We start from the raw sequence: 26889 nt of genomic DNA on the forward strand, positions 1-26889 counted from the left end.
AAAAAACGTAGTGGCCTGCATCTAAAAAAGGGAAAATGAAAGAGCAGTGCAGTGTTTATGTACTTTAGGAGAGCAGTAACAGTCAGAATAACCCACTGAGTGTGTTACAATATGCTTTAGGACCAACACAGATCTAAATACCTTAATGCTTCATTCAGCTTCTGATAAGCACAGTGAGATACTGCAGTCAGGAATTATCCACTTAGTGTTACATTTTTTATCTGTGTGCTTGTAACATTAGAAGCAATGGAGTTTGGGAGAAATTTTTGAAGTCAAGTTTTGGAGAAGCAGACTGAAGGATCTTAATGGTTTGTCTCTCACACAAACATGCCCAGGTACACAGCTGTAGCTTCCTCCTGCCAAGCCACAGCAACTCTAGTTCCAGCTTGCAGCAACTCCTGTATGTGCCATTCTCTGCTGCTGTGAAAGTTAGGTCTTAGAGCACACTGCTGTGTAACTGTGTTATTAACACAGTTTTCATGATGTGGGGAGGGGATGTATATGTCAGCCTAAGGTGCCTTTTCCCTCTATCTTCACTCTTCTGTCCTACCCTATTTGTTTTCTCAACATATGTCTCTATAGAAGCCTGCCTTAGGCTTGTTTTGAATTTAGGATTCTTCACATTCCTTAGTGCACCTCAGACCAAGCTAGGTGCTGTGTATGTTCTCAGTTGAGTCAGGATGCAGTGTCATCATGACCTAACTTTATTAGGAAAGTGCAGTTGGAGGATAGAGAAGTTTCTGGATGCAGCTCTTTTGCCTGGTGCTGTCACTGTCTTCTTGCAGATCGTAGCCTTGTACAAATTGTCTGGTGGCCTGTGTGATGTCAACAGCATCTTAATCTACTAGTAAAAGCATTACAGGTCTGTATATGTATTTTCTCTATTGACATTATTAGGAGTAGAAAATGTGATTATCAAATATGTGTGGCAGCATCTTGAGCCTGGACCAAACTTTAGTCATGGAGCCCATCCTGCAAATATGAATGAATATATTTTAGGCTTATGGGAATAAATGTTTCTGTTGATGATTTTCAAAAAGCTCAGCAAAGCTTGGGCACAGTTCTCCAGAATGGGTGGAATAGTGCAGAAATCCAAGATTTATATGAAAAGCACATAAAGCTTAGAGGGTAATTGTCTGGCTGACCATATTCTCAAAATTTTTGTCAACTACTCAAATTCAGTACTCATCTTAATAGTCACGAGTTAAGGGAGTACCTGAACAGCATGTTTTGACAGGCTTCACAATTGTAAATGACTGAAAATGTCCTAGAGCTGTTCTGCTATTGTTAATGCCAGTTCAGAAAACAGGAATGTGAATAAATAGTAACTACAGATGAAAGAAGGTAGATTGTCTAAATCCAAGGTCTTTGACCAAGTGAGATATGTGATCAGGTTGAGAAAGGAAATTCCTCTAGCTGTTGCAGTTTGCGTTATGTGTTATTAAATTCTGGTTGTTTTGTTGGTTTTTTTAAGAGGGCGGAGGAATCTCTAAGGATTCTGAAATAATTTTTCTCAAATCAAAGGAATACAAGTTATTGTCAAGGACAGAGGATCTATCAAGAGGGAAAAAAAGAAGTGCTGATGGAAAGCATTCAAGGCTGGCAAGATCATTCTTGCTCTTGCTTTTACTTCAAGTTTTATTGCACAATAAGCTATCCTGTGAGTATTTTCAGGCGTGACTGGGTTATGCCTCAGCTTTGTGTTTTGAAATGATTTCATGCAGTGATGGGCAGCTTTTACCTTTTTTTATCATATCAGGGGCAATAACTGAGTTGGCAGCATGTCTGCTGTGCTGCATTCAGGGGAATATTGTGTCTTTCAGTCCTGCTGACTCAGTTTATTCACTCAGTTATGTTATTCCATTGAGAGAGGTTTCCTTAATAATGAGCTGCTTTGACGAGCAGAGCTCACTTCTGTATTTTGTAGCCATCCTACAAAGTTGTGTGCAGATGTTTGGAGGACGTTTATGATTGACAGTTGGCTGGAAGTTGCTTTTTGCACTTCCCAAGATGTGAGTTCTGAAGCAGGGGGCTTTGTGGGAGAGTCAGGATGGTATAGGAGTGGAAGAGTACAGCTTGCAAAATGAAAATGGAGCAAACTTGACTAGCAAGTGGAGAGAGAGAAGGAGCATAGGGAAGGTAGACACCAGTGTCTTGACTAGGAAATCTGAAAAGCACAATATGATGGCTACAGAAGAATGAATCTTAAGTGTAAGAATCAGTTTACTAAAGAGGTTGTATAGAGAACACTGGCACTCAGATGTTGAAAAATTGTAGAAAAGAGTTCTAAAAATCGGAAATGTTGGCTCTTCCTCCTTTTTAAACAGTCATAATTGATCATCTAAAAACACTAAAGCCTTTTTCTATGACCCTTTGCTAGTATTGTACTAAAAATGGTGGGGAGGGGGGAATGGAGAACTTAAACTATTATCTTGTAAGTTTTTAAAAATGTTTTTGTAGTCTTATTTCTGTGTACATGCATACACTGATTTTTAGAAATGTGTTTGCAAAATATGGAATGACATGTTTTATGAAACGTGTTCCTTCATGAAGGACCCTGATAGTTTGAATAGAGCACTTTACTTGAACCCCAGATTTTAATTATATTGACTTCCAGGCTGAAGTTTCTAGCATATTAAATAAACTGCACTAAGTTTTGCTAGCTTCAAAGACAAAGGGGAGAAACCTTGCATCTACTCAGATATCTTTTCCATTAATAGAAAGTTCCTTTATAGCTTCTGTGTTTATCAGATGGGACTGTTAAATTTGGGTTCAGCAGTACTAAAGATCCTTGGCTATTTTCTCAAAAAAAAAAAAAAAAAGTGTATATCTTCATTTAATAGCCGTGATGAAAAGCCTGTGAGAGATTACAAGCTAATGGGAAAAGAGATAGGAGCTGTGATTGTACCAGCCTCGTGTTCTGGAGTGCTTTAATCTTTCTGAAACTTGACTTCCAAATTGAGAATGATTAAGCAGCTTTAATTCCTAATATTATAAAAAAAAAAATTAATACCTATTTTTTCCTATTAAGACCAGTAAATGCATATGGATTAGAAATTCCCAGGCTATTTGAAAATTAATGGGGTGAGAAGAATAAGTACTTTGAAAGTAGAGAATGTAGGGTGTTGTCAGAGAAACTTCTGGGTGACAAGGAGACATCAGACTTCAGCTTAGGTCATTACTCTTTCTGCTATTGCCATCCTGCTGATTTAATTAGTCTTCCCTGACAAACAGTTGCTTATAGCTGAATAGTCTAAAGTAAGATTCATGCATGTAGTTAGAATATGCTAAAATAAGTTTTCCTTCACAGGAAATCAGATAAAGGTGACTTAAGTAGTAAGATCAGTGTCTTAGCCCTTGTAGACTTGTGCATACCTGGATGTGTGCAAATGTGTCTTTCTGATAATTTTTATGTTTCGTTAGTAATGACAGCAAGTATATGAGTATGCTCTGTATATGACCAGTTCTCAATTTCAATATTATCAGTATGCAGTTTCTTACACAATCACTAAAACACAAGTTCGTAACTGGACTTTTAGCTACCTTCTGGTACTGTGCTTAAAGTAGAGCTCTTCCCTTTTCTAAGAAAGTGTGTGAGGTTTTTTTAGAAAGTATGTACCATGTTTGCCTTGGAAAAGAGTAAATAGATCACAGCAGGAAGATAATTGAAAGGAAGAAACAAGCCTTTTATAAATGTGATAAGCTTTTAAAGGTTTTTTAAGCTTTTCCCAGTGGTTATCCTGGCCCTTTTTTTTTTTTTTTTTTTTTAATTTGTCCAGTTTGTACTCCCTATAGAGTATTACTAGCATGGGAATTTTAAGGCTGTGAAATACTCATTATGCTCCCTTCATTGTATAAAACAACAGCAACAAAAAATTGCAGATGATAAATTCAACAGGTTATTGCAAGTAGCTGTCCTGAGATGTTCCTGTCTGCCACTTAATGTACCTGAAATCAAAATCTCATTTGCATGCTACACCCTGTTCATGACTTGTTGGATATTTGTAAATAATTACTAAGAGGCTATCAGTGAACCCTCTTCCTTCCTTCACCTACTTTTCTTTCTGGTTCTTCATAGCTGTCTTAAGTCCAGTTGCTGTAGTAGTTTCTTGCAGTTGCAAAAAATCGGTAGCAGGATGGTGGTTATGAAGATGATGTGTAAGGATGAGGTAGAAGGATCAGCAGCTTGATGTTAACCATGTTTAGTTTGTGCACACCAACAGTTTATTAGAAAATTCCTGTGAGAAAATGCCTGAGATGAAATATAGTTGTTACCAGATACAGCAGATGAAATATTTTTCTTTTTAATAATTAGCAAAATTATCTTATAAGCGCATGCATTTCACTTAGCAATTTGAAGAAAATAAATTAGTCTGATAAGAACATTGTGAGAGAAAGAATTGATTCAGCAATTCTATTTCCAGCAAGTCTTTTGAGAAACTTCAGTTTTTTGTTCAAAGGTTATATAGAGATGATGTATCTCTGAATCTACCATTAAGGCAGATCTGGACATAGTAGGTCAAAGCAAAGATGCTTGTAAAATTCTTAGCTGAATGTATTTCTCCTTAATTTCAACACAGTTAAAGGGAAAGAATGCTTGTCCTGGTTGTTAAAACATATAGTGTGTAGCTGTAAAACACTTTTTAGATAAAGAGAAAATGTTTTTATATAATTTTAGGTGAATTTTGGTTGGTTTGTTTTCTGCTGTAGACTTTCTGCCTTCTTCTTAAAGGTATCATTCTTTCCTGAGGCATTCATCCCATCAATTGAATGGGGCAACTGAACAGACAAGGTTGTATAAATAAAAGTAGGAAGTGGTTTTGTAATTAGAGTCCAACATAATCTAAAGGTTTCTCCAGAAGACAATTCGGGTCATCTCAGCTGGTTTCACTGACTACATTATCTGAGTGTTTATCATTACCTGTAATCATGTGAACCTGCTCCAAGGACTGAACTCTTTCCTGCAGACTTGCTTTCCTTCCCTCCCGGGTGTTGCTCCTCAAACATTCTCCTGAGGCAGAAGCTGTTGTCTGAGGAGAGCGTAGCAATGTCTGCCAGTTTGTCATCAGGCAAATTAATCTGTCAGCCAAGTGTGTATTTATGTAATCAGTATTTTTTCTACATTACTGCCTTTCTTGGATCTCACAAATGTGTCTGTGAATCCCCTAGACATGGCACAGCTGAATTCCTTTGGCAAGTGTGAAATTTGTGAGAAGAGCTTGTCTTTTTACTTCCTCCTCCTTTCAATGCAACTCATTTCCTTGGACTCTTCAAAATCCAGCTATTCAGCTGGGAGGTGGCTTTAGACAGCAACTGGAAGTTGGCTGTGTCTTGTCATGCTGGTTTTTTATGGATACAGGTGTCCTTTGAGTATTGACTATTGAAACAAATCATACATTATCCAGAAATTATGTATTTTTCTGATTATAAAGCATCTTGACTCTATTTTTCTGGACTTGGAAGGAGAGTTTTGAGACTCACAATTTGTAACTTCTTCTGTTTCGAATATTGTTTTATACAATGGAAAAGGCAGTTCAGTGAGGTAATATTCCCTGAAGTAGAATTATTGATTTTGTTTGTAATTTTGAGGGCTTTTGGATATCTTGCTTTACAGCAGAGGTATTTCTAAGTGCTGGACTGACTTTCAAAGCTTTTTCTGGGACATAACTCAAAAAAAGTGTCTGTCTCTCTGTTTTGTCTAGCATATTCCCTAAATTTGGAATAGTCCTCAGGTTAAATGAGGAGCCAGTATATTTAAAAACCAAAACAAAAGCTAAGCCTAAGAAGAGTCAGTCAGTCAGTCAGGACTGATAACAATTAGTAATGCTTCCATTTTCTTCAGAGTTCTAGTCCTGTTCTCTTGAATCATGGGCTTTAAGCAAATGATGTATTGGTGTGATTACTGCAATCTAAAACAAGATAACAGAACTGGAATATTTTTAGAAGCAGAAGAATTGTTACTGTGATACTTTTTGAGAATATGGAGCATAGAAATTCTAATACTTGTGAATATTTCTGAGGTAATTCACAATGAACGTTACAATACCCCTTATCTCTAATTCTTTCACCTCTAATATTGTTGGGTTTTTTTTTCTTTTAAAGTCTAGGGACTCCATCAAGTTGGATGATTTGAAGGCAGAGGTGTCCCCACGAATTTCAGCAGAAGATCTGATTGACTTGTGTGAGTTGACAGGACCTAGTCATTCCAAAACACCTGTAAAGAAAACCAAGCCTAGCAAGCCAAAGCTGCTGGTGGTGGACATCCGTAACAGCGAAGAGTATCCTTCAAATCTGAGTGCTGCCCTTGCTAAATCCTGCTTGTGTGAATTCCTCATGTCTGCAGACTGATGTATTACAGTGGTACATAGTGGAAAGAGGGATCTGATAGAGGTGGAGTGGAAGAGTTGAAGGCTGAGGGAGTTTCAGCATGGAGAGGTCTGGTTTGCAGAGCAGAGCACTAATGTATTTTTCCCTTCCTATCTTAAGTTGTGGGTTTAGTGAAATCTCTGTACCAGCAGCACAAGTTCTTTAATGTTGCATTTTTCTTTATAACAGGTGTTATTGGCAGACCTTCCCCATTTAATATAACCAATATTTTGGAAAGGTGTGAGGCTATGAAAGGGTGATAGAGAAGTGTTGGTAGCTCATGTGCTTTGCCAGTCCCTCAGTGGAAAATTGAGTCCTATTGAGTGCCTCCTAGCTATGTCAGGTAATGCAACCATGTAACCATCCTAACTTAATTCCTCTAGTAATAATAAGATAATCAGAAAATACTTAAAGGTGTTTTGGAGCTGTATTTTTACCAGGGTTACTACCCTGTCTACATTTTACTCATGTGTTCCTTTTCAAGTATACAGTTCTTTGTATAAAGAGTGTATTTTTAATTCTTTGGGTTTGTTTTTTTCCTGAAATAGTGTAGTTGCAGGACTGGGATTGTTTGCATTTGGGAAGGGGTAGTCCTTCTTAAAGATATTTTGGTATGTTTGAAATTTATAGTAGGCTAAAATGTGCTGCTCTTAAATAATAGGTGGACTAATATCCTAACATCCATCTGATATTAACAGGTAGAAAGTGACATTGAAAAGGTAGCCTGGTAGTAAAATTGCTCTTGAATGTACTGGTTAGCATATCATTTGCAGAAGAAAATATCTGGTATGTAGAAAGTTATCAAATTGTCAGCAGTACAGGGGGAACCATAAGAATACTGTGTTCATTCTCCTGTTCATTCATAAGGTAACAGGCTTTGTGTTGTCACAAAATTTCAACAAACTAAGATAGGATCAGACTGTGTTTCTGTGGTGTATGTTTTAAAATGTGTGACAGACCCCTGTGAGGTGTTTCAAAAATATGATCATTTTCTGTATTTTGGTTTTAGTCTTTTCACCATGTATGTCTGTCATGCTAAACTGTGCTTTCACTTTGTTTTTTTAGTGCTATGAGAAAAGCATGAGAAGATTTCAAACAAGTATGAGACATGCTTCATATTTCATAATATGACCCACATGAAAGCTGAAGGATTGTTTTATAATGAATCTCATGTTGCAAGGCCAAGAGCTAGCAGCCCTCTTTCCCAGCAGACAGCTTTCTCACAGAAGGCTTTCAAATGAAAAGCTGTTATACACAAAACACTGTTTCAGTTGGCCAGCAATCCTTCTAAGGCTTATTTCATTAAGCATGTTAGCAGATATATTGGCAGCCTTCCATTCATGTTTTGAAAGTTATAACTGCATATTTATGGTCTCTCAGTCCATAGCACAAAATCCTGACCTTTTTGTTAATTGTCTTAGCAGTTACAACTTTTTTTAAAGACTAGGTCATGTTTCTCTAGGTGTACTCAGTAGTTTAAGTAACTAAATTTGTCCAAAGTTATTTTCTGTCTAAATGATGATAATTTCAGAACCTGATCAATAATAGTGGGAGTTATGTGGTTATAAATGGGGTTGGGGAAATGGGATTGGCACAGAGGAGTGTAGGAGGGATATAGTTTTCCCATTCAAAATAGAAACAAATTGAAAACATTAATGAATGGTGCATGATCCTCTTTTGTTCTTTCAGATGTTTTTATACAGCCATACTTTTCCCACACTGCAACAATTATGATCATAAAACTACAACTATTACATAAATAATGAGAAACAAATGCTATTATTACTCTAAGTCAGTTAAATCTTACCCCCATTTAAGGCAGCTCCTTTATTTAGTAGGATTCTGGGATTTAATTATAAATTTAACTAGCTTTCTACAAGTACAGTAATAGAGTGACTAATCTCAGGATTTGACATTGTGTATATTTTTTGCAGAATTTTTCTGTTTCCCACCTTTTCAGAGCTGTTTTAGCTTATAGCTGGGGAAGGGGAATGTTCCAGGCATGTGTGTACAGTTTATGAAAGTAATTCAGAGTTTTGTCATGGTCATGGTGTGTTTTCAAATTCATAAAAAAGCTAGTAGTAGTAGTCCAACTTAATTTTTGTTTAAGAGACCTTCACATTCAATATTGGTTTGTAAATCTCATTGAATGATCATCCTCTGAAACTGAAGGACAGATAAATATGATATATTATCGTTGTTTGCTTTTTACTACCCATTACTACTACACTTGCTTTTAGTGGGACTGCAGATAATATACATGATGCTCATTGTCTGGGAATCTGAGGTCATAAACATTAAAATTTCAATTTGGATCAAAATAGTAGAGGCCTTATGGGGATTGACAGGAAGTTTAAGGACATTTCCTGATAATCCCTGTTTAATTTTGGTTCTCCTTTTAAGTACTTCATTCTTTTTGCATAAAATGCCTCTAGAAGAGGTGCTGCAGCTGCTTATTGGTATTTGGCTCCTCTTAACAGACTAGAGTTGAAGTGAAATCCACACAATTAGGTATAGTGGGGATAGTGGCTCTTCTGCACTATTTAATTTAGCAGATCATTTTCTGCAGAGCTGTGCTGTGTCCTTTTTTTGACTAAACAGGTCTTCATTCTGTGCTTGCTTTCATATGGAGTATCAGAAGATTTTTCTGTATATGAGTAAACAGTAAAGTGGTCTGTCAAAATACTGTATCACTAAAGACCAGTGGTGGTGTGCCATGGCAGCAAGGATCAAGAGCAGGTTCACCCCGCAGTTATTCATGTACCACAGGTTTCTCTGCCTTTTAGACCTCCTTAACTGATCCTCCTAAGCTTTAACCGTGGCCACATTTCTGGCAGCATCAATGTCCCTTTTGCATCAGCTTTTACTACAGAAGGGGATCTCATCCAGTGCCCAGCAACTGCCACACTGCAGAGCTTTAAGGGAAGAGTTGTGGTGATTGTAGGAAATGCAGTGAAGAACACAGCTGCTGTAAGTATATTGCTGTAATGTATGTTTTTATCCTTAGAGATACATCAACAGCATGCATATGGTAGTAATAAAATGAATGCTGGAGTCTGGAAAATTTAGATTAGAATTTTGTGTATGATGATAGGATTTGTGGTGGTGTTTTTGTTGTGGCTCATTTTTGCCTCTAGACAAAGCCATTTTCCTTCAGGTGGTCCTCATCCGAGAAGGTTGATGGTTTAAAATGAAATTGCTTAACATTATCTTCTTGAGCTTTAAAATCTTTATTGTTGTCATATCAGAGGAATGACATCAGCACTTCTAGTGTGCATCAGTAAGAGCTTTCAAAATTAGCTTCCATTTACTTTTTGTGGAGTTAGGAAGAACACATAAGGTGAGTTGGATGAGGACAGATATGTTATGAAGTGCAAAGGAAATAGATAAAATTCATATTCCTACTAGTAAGAAACAATGTATTGCCCAATTTTTTAGAATCACTTGTTCTTGCAGTTGTACTTAGTGAAGAGGAGAATGATCCTTACTGGTAACTTTTGTATGATATATTTATTGTCAGTGCCTTTAGCTAGACAGGAAGGACATTCAAACTTGCCTGTTTCTTTCTATAATTAAATATTTGATGGTTCTGAGAACTGCCAGAGTAACAAGTGAAAGTGCATGAATATTTCTTTCACTATACTTCTCTCAGATGAAGAAAGTTATCCTTTTTATTCAGACACCCTTTTAATTTTGGTTTACCTTTATTTCACTCATTTCTTAAGTCTGTTTGCACAAAGGATGTGAACTGTAACCCTGATATGACAAAGAGGGCTGTGAATCATTAAAAGGTCTTCATGTTAGAAACAGCAGACACATCATCCCAACACGTGATGTTCATTTCATACCTGTAGGGAGTTGTAAGTGAATGGAGAAATCCCTTTTATTCACCTGCATTTTATCATTTAGAAAATTAACTTGTGCTATGTGTCAGGTTTCTTAAATAGTAACAGAGATGGCATGAAACAGACTGTAAACCATCTCTCACATAGTTTCAGTAATGAGTATCTAGGTTTGTGTGTGAATCCAGGTTAGTTCACTTTTTTTAGTGTTTCAAAATGTTTGAAATTAACATTAAATGTTTCCTTTGCTGTGTAGCTAAAGAACCCTTGCAGTGTGCTTAGTAAGTGCAAGTACTTCAGTCACGTGGGAGGTGCTGTCTTATCCTCTAAACCCAGATTTTCTGCAGCAGAAGATTTTCTGCAGGTGAAGTTGACCCAGAATTAATATTATAGGTTTCCATAAGGAAGAAATGCTGCTTTGCCTCTTGATTTGCTTTTAGCATTGTTGAAATCCTAACTAAACAGTATTGAGCTTTAAATAGCAACAAAATACTGGATTGACCAGTTTGACTACAAATGAATTCAATACTAATGCCTAAATACTGGTTGGGACTCACCACCTCTCTCACACCCTTAAAGTACATATAAAACCAGCCTCAATTTGGCTGTGTAGATAAAACCTTTTCTGTGGATTATTTTTTAAGGCCAGTTTCAGTTTTACTCTGCACAACTGCATAGAACTGTCTGCCACTGTCTATGCCCAAGATATGTAGCTCAAGGCTTGACAAGTGCAGTAGTTGTTACCTTTTAAATTTTACTAGGTAATCAAATCATAGGAAAAAAACCAAAAAGTGAATGCATGGAAGCAAAACCAATTTTTGTCCATGTTATAGGATGCTCAACTTTAATTGTATATTTTCTAGACAGAGGTATGTATTTCCAGATGAAATGAGATGAGACAAAAATTGTATCTTCTGCCATAAAGGAGAATTTTTCAGAAGTGTTCATTGCTATTTACTCCACTAAAAATTTGGAGATTTGGCACTGTCATATGTGTAGTTTAAATTTATATACAACTGAGAGGTAAGGGTAAATGGAAAAAACATTAATTTTTGTGTGGGGCTGTTTATAATTGCAAGATTGAATCTTCCAATTGTGCTTCATATGAACAGCCTACTTGGCATCACTTAAAAATAATTTTAAACTCAAAGTGAAGTATACTGAACAGACCTGTAGAAAAAGTCTTTTTGCACTTCATTTCTGTTTCTATTTTTTTGCATTTGATTAAGTGCCAGATGATAAAAAATTTAAATTGGAAAGAAAATGCTGTCTAGAATATGAGATGTGAGAGGGAAAACTGAAAACTTCACCACAGCACTGTTCCAGCAAGAGCATAAGGAGGCCAGCAGTGTCTCATAGTGCATCTGGGTCTGACAGCTCTGGCTCCAGTCAAACACTTCCTTAGTACAGATTTAAAACAGGGTAATCCTGCATGGTAAGCCATTGATGGTACTAACCCTAAAAGTTAAATTAGTTTATTGACTAATGTACAAGAGCCTTACTGAATGCACTATTAGCAGCATAAATGTATTGAAAAAGAGGTATTGTGTGGTGGTGTTTGGCTCACACTTCTCTGGAGAATACTCCTTCATTTTGGCTGCTTCTCACTTGGTGCAAGCCTTTCTTCTAGGTTTTTCTGGGCACTTGTTAACAGAGCAGATATGTTTGTCTCTGAAAACAGCAGGAAACCTCCACATAAAGGGCATTATTTTGGGTTTCATCAATCAGATTCTGTTTTGATATTTAACTTTTGGATATGTTAACTGGTGGCATCTCCTAAATGAGTTGAATTCCCCTTTCCCACCTCCATAGACAGATAAACACCTTGTTAATTCTATTGTGGACAAGGAATCATTACAGTTGGGAATATAATAGTTAAACAGGCAATAAATGTTCAACTGTAGCTTCTTTTTTGGTTTAGGACAAGTAACATGTCTCCTGATTTTTGTCACTTTTGAAATCAGAGCAAGTAAAAAGGAGGATTATAATTATGCATATGTAGGACAGGGATTATTCTGCATCTTTTTATGAAAGGGCGACATTACTTCATCTTCCCTCTTGCAGTCAGCTTTGAGGTGCTAAGCCATTACTTGTTTCCATTTCAGTTTTTTTTTCTGTATTACTGTAATGTTGACTGAATTTAGAACAGGAGAAATACCTTACCTGACACTAAATCATTCTCTAGCAATTTAATTTTGACAGTGGCACACTTCTACTTCTGTCACATGGTTGTTTAATAAATGTGTTTCCCCCAGTGGTTTAATATATATGCTTTATTGACAGCTAAATGCTGTAACATAATAAAATATACAGGACTTTAATCTAATAATTAGCAACTTATTTATGTTTTGCTTGGAAGAAGACAGATAAGCTGCAAGTCAGAGCTTAAAAAAGATCTGTCTGTATAGCTGGGAAATAAATTCTAAATTGTAAATTCTAATTGTTACATCGGTTACTTTTTGTCTAGATAAGTGATGCTGCTATAAATATATTGTCTAGACAACTTCTGTAAGTTACTGACGCAAAGCAGTCATTCTTATTGCATTGCAATAGCTAATAGATAAAATACATTAATTATTTCCAAAACAAAGACAAGAAGTTCTGATTTTCCATTATATCTTTCTGACCCTTTTCAAGACAAGAGGGAGGGGGTCAAATTAAAAATTCTTTTTGTATAATATATTCCTCACTTGGAAAAAACAGCATGTAGCATTTTCTCTCTTCCAGCACAGTCAAAAATGCATTTCTGAGAATGAAGACTGAGACACATAGGTGAAAGTGTCTAGTTGCTACTGAATTTGTGTGATTTTTATTGTCATCTTCCCCAGGCCTTTTTAAAGGCGCTTGCCAGAGAAACAAGTCCTTGCATGATTTCTTCAGTTATAAACTTGTCTTAAAACCACAAATGTATACCTATGAAGCTTCATAGGGTGATCTAAAGATTGATCTGAAGGTTTTGCATAGAATACTAAAGGACAAATGCTTCTAAAGAAAAATACATTTGTTTGGAAGAGGCTAATGAAATTCCTGGAGCGCAAGTAAACAGAAATTAGGCAATAAACTTCTGGAGATGTTTCAACTGTGCATCTTTTAGACTCTGTTTACCCATAAATAGTTTCTACAGAAAAGTGGCTGAACAATTGCAGTGAAAACTCTTCTCTTTGCAGGGTTGGAGGGGCCCCTTATGATTCTCAGAATGGTTCTTTCATGTTTGTTTTGTTAAGGCCCCATTCTCCCATCTGCATTCAGACCCTGAGCCTACTGGGATCATCAGAGCCTCCTTGTTGCCTTTAAAGAGGAGGAGATTAAGCTTGTGTTTTGGAAAGTTTTGAAATGTTTTAGTTAATCAGCAACAATCCTTTTGGTTGTAAGCCTCTCCAGTACATGGTTAAGTCTTATTTTATTCCATAAATTTAGCCCTTTTTATTATTGTAACATGTAATGTATGCATGCTTTCCTTCATGGAGAGAAAGCAGCCCTGCTGTTGTTGCTAGTACATGCTCTCCACACAGCCTGGGAGAGACACTTGGGCTGCCAGCCAGGACTTTTGTTGTGCTGTTGTAACTCTGCCCTGACCCTGGCTTTGGTTAGTGTGCCCTGAATGCCCAGGTACAGCAGTGATGACCAAAATCTCTCACTGTTCCAGCCAGGTGTGAAAGAGGAAGCAGGAAAATTCAAGATGTTAGGAGCAGAATTTGAGTGTTCCATTTCCTCTGGAGAAAGTGCCAAGGAGAACAGGCTAATTCTAGAACTCCAAAATAGGTTCTCTTATTTAATTTTTTACTGAGACCAGTGGTAGCAGTTATTGGAAATTTTTGTAGTTATTTGATGTAGGAGTTGTTTGGCCTGTCTATGTACCTTACTACACAGTAGTCTGGATGCTTCTGGAATAAGGAATCATGGAGTCCTTGGCTTTACCTGTGAAAATAGGTCTGAGATATGCTAGCAAGCAGGATGTCAGCTCTTTTCAATCATCTTGGAAATCTCTGAGGACAGGAAAGGTGAGAGAATGGTGAACCTGAATCTTGGAATGGTGCTGTCAGGCTCCAGATTTTCTCCAGACACAGTGTTTCCTGGTATTCCAGTTCAGAGAATCTGAAATAGTGATAACTGAAATAGAGATAGCAATGAACTATAAATATTTATTATAGGTTCAGGACTTTGTGTAAGGATATACCAGCCACAATGGTGCTGGTGAATTTGGCAATTACAATAGCCATGCTGCTTGTGTGGAGACTCCAGACTGTATCTGAACCAGCCTTTGAATAGGATGGACTGACTGACTGCTTGCTGCAGGAGGGTTTGAGTAGAAACTGGAACAAAACTTGCAGTTTGAGTTGTGTTAGGAAGAAGTACTACAAATCACAAAGAAATGTTTTTCATTATCAAGTACTTTTTTGACCATTTTTCAAGATCTAGGGCAACCCATAGACCTTGGGAAGGGGGGAGGTAGAATCTTTCACAGAGATTCATACTTTGTTTCTTTATATCCAAGCCAGCTGTTATGTTGCTTTTCAAAACTACATACTTCTGTTCCTTAATAGCTTTTTTCTTTTCTTTTGAGTGGAGTAAAAAAAGTTTTCTTTCTGTATTTTCAGTTTACATTCTGTTAATCTATAATGTGTGCACTGCATTTATTTTGCTCAGTATAAATTAGCTGTGTTACAACAGCTAAATGTCTACAACTGACTTTGATTTTTAAGTGCTCACTTTCAGATGTTTTTTTTTTTAATGTATATAATTTCTAGGTGAAAAATTTCAAATACATGTGTTTAAAAATCACTTGAAGAAATTTGAGTGTTTACTCTTATTTTCATTCTCAGTAAAACTTATTCTGAAACCAGCTATTAAATGCCTGTTTGTTCAGGCTTATTTTCACATCTTTACATGTAAGTCCTCTAAGTTTTTTTTGCTGTGTTTTTGTACTGATGGAATGGGAAGTGTTCCCTTTTGGCCAGGTCTACATACAGAGAATTTTCCCTTGATCTTGTTAGAGCAGTTGTTTCCATGTTCCACCCCTCTCATCCTCTAGTATATGTTTGCACCAAGTTGTCCTTTCTGTGTTTTTTCTTTTTAACTTCCATCCAGTTTATGGTAATACTACAGCTGACAACTAGGCACTGTTTTGTTTATATGGGAGGTTTTAGGTTCCTGTCTTTTCCATGGCGTGAAGTGTTGTTTCATTTATCTGGAACCCTTTAATATAAAAAGTAGCTGACAAAAATAATCTTGTGTTCTGAATATGTGTTGTGGAATATGGAGAGTGTTGTTTACAAAGTTGCAGACTGATCACTTTGACTGTTGAGCTTTCAGAGAGGTGTAGGTGAGCTCTAGGACTGAAATCACACACAACAAAGTAGACTGCAGTTCCTGAGAGGCTGGTGTAGCATGCATTTGCAGGTGAAATCTAGAAATAATCTTGTGGAAGTGAATAAATACTACAAAATTTGATTGATATTTTTCCTTCAACTTCTGTTTTCCTTCTGAATTCTTTCAGAGTATGCTGTTAATATTTATATCATAGTAACACTTGTCACAGCAATCTCTTTTGGTATTCTGGTGCAATATGTTACTCCTCCTTCCCTCCCAGCGTGCCCTTTAATTACAGCCTGTCACAAGAATGTCTGAGAAAGTGAATAATGTGTGCATAGCAACCCTTGTGGCTGGCCTGAAGGGTGCTGGGCTGCTCAAGCTGTTGTGTTCTTACACTCTGTGCTGCAGACAGTCTGAAAACGTGATGTGCCTGGCTAAGACATGCAGCACTTGCAAGCTGTTATTTTGCTGCTTGGAACAGGGTAGTAGAAACATTTTGATAAATTCTCCAATGTGCAGATCATTGAGGTGCTTAAAGGAGCAGTCCTGTTCTGCTGCTTATATTGAGACCATCAGCAAGGCAAGGTAAAATGTTTAATAGTTGCCCAGATTTTGGCATGAGTTTGCTGTCATTTTGTCTGTGTTTGAAGGCCTGACTTTTTGTATCTGCATGAAGAGTCTTAACTGAGTACTTGCAAATGCAAATTGCAACTTTCTGGCTCAGTTATGCTCACCGAGAAGCATGTTTTATGTGGAATTGATGGATGGAACTGTGTTTCTAAAGTTTTCAGCAAGGTCATCATATAGTAGTCATTAGACAAGTTTCCCACTTATTCATCCTTTCATATGTAATATTTGCTATGAAAGTAGCAAGAATTCAGATTTTGAAGTTCATTTTAAACATTAAATGCTACCAGGGAAAACACAGTAACTGAACTTGGGAATCTCATTTTGAGGAAAGGCTGCCTAAAGCTTGAAGTCTTGTATTATCCCTTGAAGCCTTTCCTCAGATAGGCACAACTTCCATTTCCCCCAACTAGTCTTCTTGTCTAAATGAAAACAGAAGCATTTCAGAGGAGTGTGATCATTTGATGGTATGGAGAAAGATATATTTCAGAAGTTATGTCAACACAAACATTTGATAAATTTGAGAAAGTTTAATCATATAATAAAGTACAGTTTATTTCTATTTATAGAAATATATTTCTATATAATGTAATTTATATGCCTTTATTTGTTTCAATACATCTCTCTTTAAAATGTAGGTGCATTACAGTTCCCTAAGGATGATGTAGCCTGTGGGTTTATCTCTTTACCATGTTATTTTCAGTCTTAGCAGCACCTTTGTAAATTGGATTATTTAGTAAACTACAAATTACATATTCAGGTGCCTGTTAGTAAACTTCTAGTTGACACTCTCTGATTGCATTTATGAAGGAAATAGAGCCCCTGTGTGCATTCCAAGAGATGGCAGTTTCTGCTGTAGAAAGTCTGGGTCATTCATTCAGAAGAGCATCTTGGGATTTTTTGGAGGCATGAGATTTTTCTCTTTTTGGGCCACTAATTTTTTTTTCCAGCTTTTTAGAAAGCATTAATTTTTTTATCTTTATTTCTTGGGTTCAGACTACTGATATTTGGCATAACTGAGGGTCAAATTGGGGAGAAAAATCTATGTAGCTATTTCAAATAGTCCTTCCTCTTGTGGCCCTCCATCAGTACATACACCAGAAATAACACTCCCCTGTATTTTGAAAACAGTGGCTTCATAGAGTATATTTTGGCAAGGCAAGGTACCAGGTGGTGTTGGAACATTTGAGAAACATGGTGAACAAATTCCTGTTCTTGTCTGCGGCAGATGGGCTCCTCTGTCTGGGACAGGGTGGCACAGACATGTACAGAGCAACAGAACTATAAAAATCTTTAATAAAGAAGTCTGCTGTGCCAGACAGATAATATTTCCAAGTCTATGCTTTACCAAAAGTTACTATTTCTGCTTTGAGTAAGAAAAGGGGGGAAGACAGAAGGTAAAACTAGGATTGTCTTTAATCAGCTCAAGTCCTGCTGCCATGTGACTTAAACCTGGAGTCTTCTGTGCAGTGCCTGGGCAGATGTGTGTGCAGAGCTCTTGGGGCTGATAATGGGAATTGGTGGCAGCTCTCAGTTTGTCAATGTGCCTCTAGGCCCTTGACATGCAGCTAATTCCCACAGTAGTGAGATACTGATAATACATTTTCTGCTCAGTAGTTTTTCCCTGGCAGGATGTTTACCTGTGATATTTTGAACTGTATTTGCAGCATTTCTCACTGAAACTAGGCAGACAACAGCTAAAAGTTCTGACACAATTTTAAAAAAACAAAACAAAAAAACCCAAACAATCGTCTTCTGGTTTATCATCTTGTGCTTTCTGCCATCATTGCTATCAGCTCCAGATTTTGGAGTGCTTGCTTCCCAGAGGTCCTGCAAGAAGTGGCAAATTCCTCACTATAAGGTTTTAAAGTAACCTTGTCATATGCAGTGAAGAAAATTTATTTTTAGACATACCTTGGTTATTAAAGCAGCTCTAAAATAAAGTGGGACATGGGCTTTAATGCTCAAACCCCAAGTACGAGGCATTTGTGTATTTTCTTTTAAGATTACATTGAATGGTAGTTATATTAGGGTTGGGGCATTCAAAACACTTGGAGCAGGGTTTACAGTTTATTATCAGCATTTTAAAATTATCAGCAGTCAGAGAGTGGAACATCTCTGTTGACACATGGGACATTGTGCTCAGGAAATAACATGGTGCTTCCTGCCAGCCTGAAGGGTTGTTGCTATTTTTCATTTCTGCTGGCTCTGAACAGCATTGGTGTCCAAGGCACAGCACTGTCCATTAGTCACAGGTGGAGAGCACTGTGAGGTGACAGATATGTCCATGTGAAGTAGGGATATCTGGTAGGAGTGTTTCACTGGGAGTATAAACTATTTTTGTAGTTCATGGTATGCACAGCTGAGTGCTATCTTTGTCTCTACTTTACTGTGCACTGCATCTTTAGTGACTGAGATTACAGCAAGAGGTGTTTGGACTCTCCTAGTGCTGTCTCTGTGCATATTACACCACCTGTATGGCCAAGAACCTTTCCAAAAACATAACATTTACTTTGCTCATGAAAGCTGACATCCACATATGGTGTAAGTTTACTGTCAGCTGCTTTGATTGCTCGATTGCAGGTATTTTCTTATTTGATGCTTTGACTCCTGTACTGAATAACCCAAACTCATGGGGAAAGAGATGATTGTACTTCAAGTCTTCCCCAGGCAACTACCTGAAACAAATTGAATAGCCAAAATGTTTACAGGTGATGGTATAGTACATGCAGTTCTTCTTCATAATCCTTTACACTGTAACAGATAATTAGGAGGAAAGTCAATGAAAAAAGAAATCCCATGTATTGAATTTGTTTGAGGTGCCCGCAGCTGTTTCTGAGTCAGTAATTTAGTTGTTTGTGCAAAGTTAGTGACCTGGGCATCATATTTGTACATATTCTCAAATGGCATCACTAATTTAAACAGGCAAAGAGGAAATTACAAATGTTATACACAGCCCACTGGAATCACTCAATGATTTTATAAATGGTACTGATTTGACAACCAAGTTTAAGGAAACAGTCTCAAAAGGCTTGGATGACAGAACAATTTCTTACAGCTATTGTAAATTAGGTGAAACTAATCAGTTTCTTACTGATTAGTCCATTTCAGTGCTTGCTTTTTAATGCATTGTTGTCCGTATATAGAAGGCAAGTTTGACATGTAGTGCACAAAATATTGCAAAATATTGTTTGGATTTTGCTATTCTGAAACGTAATTTTGATTTTTTTTTTTACTCATAATTATTTTGATATACAAAATATCTTTGTCAGTGTGATAATGTTTCACAGAGTTACTATGTGGAAAGCAGCAGTTGCTTGTGTTTGGTTTATGCATGAACTTACTGAGAAGAGAGGCTTTCAATGATTGGGGAATACCTGCTGGTACTATTTAACCTGTCTGTGGGCAGATTGGTGGGAGCAGGGAAGGTTAAAGATGGTAGACCCTAAATTTGTATCTGACATCTGTGAGATCAAGTCACATCAGGCAGGTTTGACAGGTAAGCAAATGACTGTACCCCCAAAATGTGAAGCTTGTACACTTGGGAACCTACAGAAAGGAGCTGGGAGTTAGATGAATGCACAGAAAAATATGAGTTAGTTCATGCCTTTAGAAAGCCTCCAGTGATGTCCCTGAGATTAAACACTCATTTTAGAATGAGGTAAAATCCTGCCTTAAGCAGAGATAAATGAAGTTCATTGTTATTCGTATGGCAGTGTTTCCGGACCACAAAATTCATCCCAGCTGTTTTAACACACTGGCCTGGGCTCCTGTGTTGGACTAATTAGTGCAAAAAAAGAACTTCCTAGGGTCTGACATTTTTTGTTTAATTTGCCTTACATAATAGAAAGTTATTGTCGCTTAATGACTATGATATGCAGTGGGCTAATGGTATCTCTCTCTCAGTTTGCAGCTCATCTGGTGAAAAACAAGTACCCAAGGGTCTGCATTCTTGATGGAGGAATCAACAAGATCAAGCCAACTGGTCTCCTCACTGTTCCTTCTCCACAAATCTAAGTGACTGTAAACATTCAGGACAATCTGAACAGAAAGTCCTACCTACAACACAAATATCCTGAACCTAAAGGGCATTATGGCATCTTCACAAGCTATCCTGATGATCAGTGTCTTATCCTGCAGCTGTAGAGCCCAGAAGTTTTGTGTTTGTTCTTTTGTGTAGAACTTCAGTTGGAACTGATCCAAACTGAAGCTTAAGCTTTCCAAGAAACCTCTTTCAGCACTGATGCAGTGCAGAAGAGCTTGGGCAAGTCTGAGCACAGAGAGGGGAACTCATCTGGCTTTTGGTATCTTGTATTTCTGTGGAACATGATTAACTGGCACTTGATGGCTCCAAGGTGCACTTAGATTATTTGAAAAATTATTTTACTGTGAATATTGAAAGTAGCAAAATGAAACTGTACCACGTATATTGTGTGAAAAAGTGTGCTTCCTAATATTTGATAAGTAATTGCTGTACCTTCTGATCTGCTGTATTTCTGAGAAAGTGTGTTTTTCATCTGGTTTGTAAATAAAGATGTGTCCCAAATTGAAAGTCACTGTAAGAGTGACTGCTGATTCAATCCGAAATCTACCACAAGATGGAAAATTTCTTCTGCTCTGTGGTGAATTTAACAATCTATTTCTATAATCATATTAAATGTAACAATTTCTTGAACAATTACAGTCATCAGAAAATTGGGCTTTCAACAATACTGTGTCTTAGGAATATAAATAATTTATTCTTAAAATAATAGTGTGCTTCCATTTTAGAAGCTCATGCCTTGGAAGGAAACATTGCCATTTTAATTTTCATGTGAAAACATTGTGGAATTATCACTCTTGTTTGAATTGGAAGTTGAGAATTTTCTTAGGCCCTCTACTCTTTCAGCTAGTGGTGTCAGTTTTCCTGGGGATTTTTAAAGTCTTTAAACATGAACTTCAAAACTGACAGATTGGGACAGCAACCTGTTTTTGAACTAGACTGGATGCAAGTGCTGATGTGTGAAAGCAGGCTCCCAAAAAGGGCATAAGGTGGCTGTGCAGTAAAGATGTGGGAATTACTTTGCAGTAAGAAGCCAAAAGCATTTAAAGCACTCACAGAAACAGGAATTGGCATATCTCTTGCTGAGAAGCTAAGCTTGATTCAGACATCTACCACCTTTCAAGAGATGTGGAGGGAAAAAATCCCAACACCCTAATTCCTCCTCCTCAAAATCCCATGTCAGGTTTGCTGTCTTGTCAGGTCCATTATTCTAACAATAATGCTGGAGATGGGAGGAAGGCTAGGAAAATAGAAGAATCTGTCTTCAAGAATGCTCCTTGAAAATATTACATTTAATCCAGGAAAACCAGTTATGATAATGTAAGACTGTCAGTATGACACTGAAATTAAATGGGAATGTGGAAGAAAGACAAGAAGGCATTAGATTTATCCTTTTACATTTTTAAAGCTGGAAAAAAGTGATACGAGGCTTAATAATCACTGAAGTTTGAGGATTAAAATGTGTTTTTTTAAATTAACAAAATTACCCCAAAGACCTGTTCACCTGGTTGCAGTCACATACTAGCTTGCATAGTGAATTTGACACCCTGCTCTTTTATTAGAGCATCATCTGAAACATAGCAGTTTCCACAATACAGGCTCACTGTAGGGTAATGAGGATTTGCTCTGGAGATGGGATTATTGTATGCCTTTTTTTGAGGATATCAGGAATAGGGAGTAGTTTTAATTTGGCAAACAGAACATTGCAGCACTTAACTTTGTCTTCTGTCATGACAGGTTTCCAAAACAGACAGCTCTGAGAGAGAGATGGTCAGTGAAAGGCTGGGAATAGTGTCCATAAATCAGAGGCAACCTGACCACTTGTTCTGTGGAGTTTTTCAGGTTGGTGGTTGTGGTTTTGGGAGGGGTTTTTTGAACTGAAACTGCAGAAGATGACACTTTGGGAAAGATGCTAAAAAAGGAAGTCTTCTTTCTCTTGGTGGGCAAGCAGAAGGTTTTGTAGAGCTCTTGAATGATTTCTGGAGGCTGAGTTCTTCAAATCTGTGCATTTCTAGAAGCATGATTTGTCCAGCTGTACCATTCTCTGTTTTAGACTGCAACTGGATGATATAAAGATCTAGTAGGAGAGAAAAAAACAATATTAATGTTCCATGCTACTCTCTTCTGCTACTAGCATAAAAATACCCTAACTAAATATTTCCCACTGTTGGGCCTGGAGAATGCAATCTCTATTAGTCTGTTTTTCCCTACCATTTTAAAAACATCCTGAATCTGCCCCAGCCACCTGGGCCTATAGCTTGCTGCCAGGACAGCCATATTCCTAGAGGCTTCTAAAGAATGTAAAGGAATTAATTTTCTTCTGGCAGCCTTAGAACTATTGATGATTGCAGACTATGAAACGATTGCTGCTGACACTGGAGTGTCTTTCAGACAACATACAGTTCTTTGAGCTTTTTATTGCTGTTTGCATCTAAGTTCCTTGGGATTTATTTTGTTTTTACAAGTGGATACTTGTCCTGTTTGGTCCACTTTTTTGGAGCAAAGACTAAGACTATTTGTTCTTAACCTAGGAACCTCCTTTCTTGCATCCATTTTGTTTCCCTCTGTCCTCCTGGTTTCTCCAAGCCTGGGTTCTCTGTGACCACTGTACCTTCCCAGATCAGGATAAGAACAACTCACCGAATGTAGCAGAAAGGAGGAAAGTTTTAGTGTTTACTTCACTGTAACTTTCACTCATTGGTTTGCTTAAGGTGTTCCTGGTTTGTTGATTTTGGGGAGGTTTGTTGATTTGTGAGATGTTTAGTTGTTGTTTCAATTTAGCATGAGTCTTCCCTTTCAAATGATGTTCTTCCTGCTGGTGGTCTTTTTTGGTAGAGTCTTTTGGTAGACTCTTCCTGATATTTCTGAACTGGAAAAAGTAACCATGGCAGCTGAGCAGGCACTGGTATTTATTCTTTCATTTAGGTAATTTATTTTTCTGATTTCCAGTATGATCACTAGAACTGCTAAGGCCTAAATAATTTGTCACAGTGAGTAAGGGTTGAATTTCATGTGACTCTTTCCTTGCTTCTTTTTCCCAGTTTTAATCTATCCTTAGGCTTGCTGACCAGACCACTGCACTTCAATGTGTTGCCTGTGCCTTTGTGCATTCATAATCTAATTTCTGTGACCTTCTGGGTATCAGTATCTAGACTTCCTTTGATATTTTAACCAGCTGAGGAAGATGTTTATTAGAGTATCTCTTAGCTGGACTTCAGAGCTGCATCACACAGAATTCAACAAAACAAAAAACCCCAAATGACATGACTTAGTTCTTCAGCAGCTGCATCACTCATGTTATCATTGAAGGAGGTACTGTGAGAGCCTGTTGGTTCTGTGGCCTGAGACATACTTGCTGCTCTTATTTACAGGCTGTGAATGTTGTACAGAATATCACTTTTCAAGTTTAAACTTATGTTTGTAATTCTAGTAGCTTATCAAGTTCCTTCAGTTGATATGAAAAATTAGATATGTCTTTAGCTTTCACAGTGTTCAGATTGAGTTACTAAGAGGTCTGGGAATTGTGTGGGACTGAGTATGGCCTTTTAATCTCCCATTTCCAGTTATCTTTTCTTTGCTGATGAGTCAGACTGGCCTCTCCTATTGTTATGTTAGAAACTTCACTGTCATCAGTCTTAATCTTGCTATTTTTAATTCTTTTTGTTGGGTCCAGCTTGTGAAAATTGACTGAAAGAATTATTATTCTTTCCAAAAATCTTTCTTTCCAGGAGAAGTAATGAAACTTGATCTGTGCTGAGTGAGCTAACATCAGATTTGTATATTTGACTAGCAAAATTGCAGAGTTTCCTTTCTCTTTGAATACTGAGCTATAATGCTGGTATTGTCAATCTTATAGGTTTCCAGATTTAGTAGAAAGCTGATGCCAGAAACTGCAGGCTTGTTTGGGAATAGTGTTTCATTTGCTTTTCAAGTACCATGAAGCTTTAAGTTTTCTACTGCTAGTGTCTTTTAAATAATAGCATCAAAATACCTGTTGGACAACTGTCTCTGTTCTATGACAAGAGAGTCTGTATCTCATTTATGTTTAAAAATTCTCCTTGCACTGCCATAAGCATGTGAAGATAATTTAATATTGTTGTATGTTTCATATTATATCAGCATTTAATAAATCAATGTTCTACAGAATTTAAAGAAACTTAATAGAATCAGTAGAGTGCTATTGCGACTGAATCAATTTTTAAGTATTTTTTATAAAGCCTTTTCCCAAAATTTGTTTAATCATAATGTAAATCCATATTCAGATTCATCTCTAATAGTGGTCTTGCATATAAAGGTAGAGAAGCCCTGGTGCATGCACTTGTATAATTCACACATTTTCCTTCCATGGTGATAGGTTCTTACGTGCTTTAGGAGCAGAGACACCAGGTTTCCAGACACAGTAATCTGTCTAAAAGAACAGGTAAAGCAATGTGGTAATCATTGGCTTCAATGGGAACAATCCAGGGAAAAGTTGCAGATCACTGGTTTAATGAATATTTCCTAACTAAAACAGTATTAAATATCTCCTTTTTGTCTATCTAAAATTATCTGTTATTACCTCATTTTAGAGAGAAATAATCTCTGGTGGTATCAACTTCTTTCAGCTGAGCTGGCCAAAAAGAGTAAAACTGTGAGCACAGAACAGGTACATGTAGTAACTATGGAGTGACATTCTTACCATTTTGTCAGTTAACTTGATTTGACTGGGTTCAGTTGCTACCCTAAATGTGATTTTTTTCTCAAGTCCTTTGAAATTTGAACAAAGTAATATCTCTGATTTTAAATCTTTGTTCTAAGTAAAGCTGTTATTTAAAAAAACATTGTTTCTCCACTCAAAGGAAAAGGCAACATTACTTATAGGATGTTGTCCTCAAGAGAGGAACTTGTTGGCTTGGGTGTAGAACCAGTTCCGTGGCAGCTCTTCAGCCACTGGAATGCCCATACTCCAGCTCTGGAGAGATGCCCCATGTACAATAAGTGCCTGGAAGAAGGAGCATGGAGAACTTGCTTTAGTATAAAACTTTATGGGTATATATGTAGCTATGTGTATTAATATAGTTAATGTGTATAGCTTACTTGAAATGGGCAAGATTGTTAAAAACTGCCAGCTCTTTTTGGAGGATGCTCTGAACCTACTTAGAATGGCTCAAAGAGGTTGAAATAATTCAAATTTTTCCTTTGCAATAATTGTATAGGTGTGCATGCATGCACATACACATTAAGCCATGGATTTTACTAAACCAGCTAAGTTCTCTTGTCTCTTCAGAGAGAAACTTTGCTCTTTTCAAGGACAAACTAGCAAAATGGGCAGTTATAACCCAACTGCAATACACCTGAGCTCAGTTTTTCTAATTCTTTTGAAATGTTTTGTGCCTCTTGGTCCTGTATGTGAAAATATACACTTGCCCCACATTTCTTCTTAAAGCCCTGGAGATAAACCATTATTTACCTGCGCTTCTCTGCTGTCATCCTGCCTGATAGTGCTTTTACAGGCCCTCCCTCTCTCCCTCCAGGATTTCATTCTGTTTTCATAGGGCCTTACCTTTAGCTCACCTTCCTTTTTGGAAACATGTGATGAGTTTTCTTTCTCAGAGAAGATTTTTAATGTAGTCATTATGTTTCCTGTTCCTGGAACCTACTTGTTCCTTATTTGCAAAAGCCTGAAGCCTCTGACATTGGAATCCTGGGCTTGTCATGAAATGAAATTGCTGCTGTGCACAGTGGATGGAAGGGAGGGAGAAGTGGAAAATTCCTCTCAGTACCTCCCTTGGAAAGGAATCCCTCATATGATGATGAATAACTGAGAGAAGTCTTCATGGTGATGGATGCAAACCAGTGGGGGTAGCAGGAGAGAGGTGAAGGCATCAGGGAGTTATTCTCTAGTTACTCTTTCCTGGCAAGGTAGAATAATTGACATGTAGAGATTTTGCTTCAAACTACAGCCTCTTGCTCACTGCTCCCTACAGGAGCACCAATCATGGACTGGGGCTGCTCCTTGGTGAGCACATCCTGAGACTCTGTCATGATCTGTCACCTCCTCTTCTGGCAAAGACAAGGTGCCTGCCTTCTTTTTTTCTTTTTTTTTTTTTCTCCTTTTTTTTACTTTTTGTTTTCTTTTTGTTTGTTTGTTTTTTTAACTAGTAGGAAAGGACAGGCATTGGAAAAATTCAAGCAGCTCTACTATATGTGCTGTACATTAAAGTACAATAAATGGTCACAGTAGCAGTAATTAAACACATGGATATTAGGGATGTCCACTGTGCACCTGTTCACTTGCTGCAATGCCATGCTGAACATTGTTGCTGATGCAGGGCCTCATCTGTTCACAGTTCACAACACCTCCACAGATTACTACAGCAATGCTACACCATTTTGCAGTCTTGTGCAGAAACATCAGATTTATGTCTGTGGCACAAGGGGTGAACCAGGCTAAGTAAAGGTTATTTCATGCAATAGAAGCAGCTCCTTGTAACTCCTGGCCAGTTTTCAGAAGTCTTCAATTACTTACATAGTGGTCTTGCAAAAATCTGAACCCTTTGTTAAATGTCTAGATGGGACCCCAGTTCCTGACAATCAGACCTTGACACCCAGGGATAAACATTTGAAAATTTGAACTTGAGTTTGGAAAATTTGTCGTCAAAAGGGTCAGGATTTACATAGACTGTCTGTAAATGGTCTCAGTGGGAAATTCTGACAGAG

At 37.4% G+C, this 26889-nt stretch overlaps 1 protein-coding gene across 2 annotated transcripts in view; it reads left to right on the forward strand.

Annotated features, from left to right (window-relative positions):
- TBCK (TBC1 domain containing kinase) overlaps positions 1 to 20704 on the forward strand; it is an 84983-nt gene extending 64279 nt beyond the window's left edge. For both annotated transcript variants that reach the window (XM_079305759.1, XM_079305760.1), the window contains 3 exons: positions 6103 to 6278; positions 9177 to 9336; positions 20055 to 20704. In XM_079305759.1, coding sequence (XP_079161885.1) covers positions 6103 to 6278; positions 9177 to 9336; positions 20055 to 20165 — 447 coding nt within the window. In that variant the 3' untranslated portion in view covers positions 20166 to 20704. The remainder of the gene's footprint in view (positions 1 to 6102; positions 6279 to 9176; positions 9337 to 20054) is intronic.
- Positions 20705 to 26889: the final 6185 nt, after the last annotated feature.

Source organism: Erithacus rubecula, assembly GCF_903797595.1.
Source record: "Erithacus rubecula genome assembly, chromosome: 5".
Classification (NCBI taxonomy): domain Eukaryota; kingdom Metazoa; phylum Chordata; class Aves; order Passeriformes; family Muscicapidae; genus Erithacus; species Erithacus rubecula.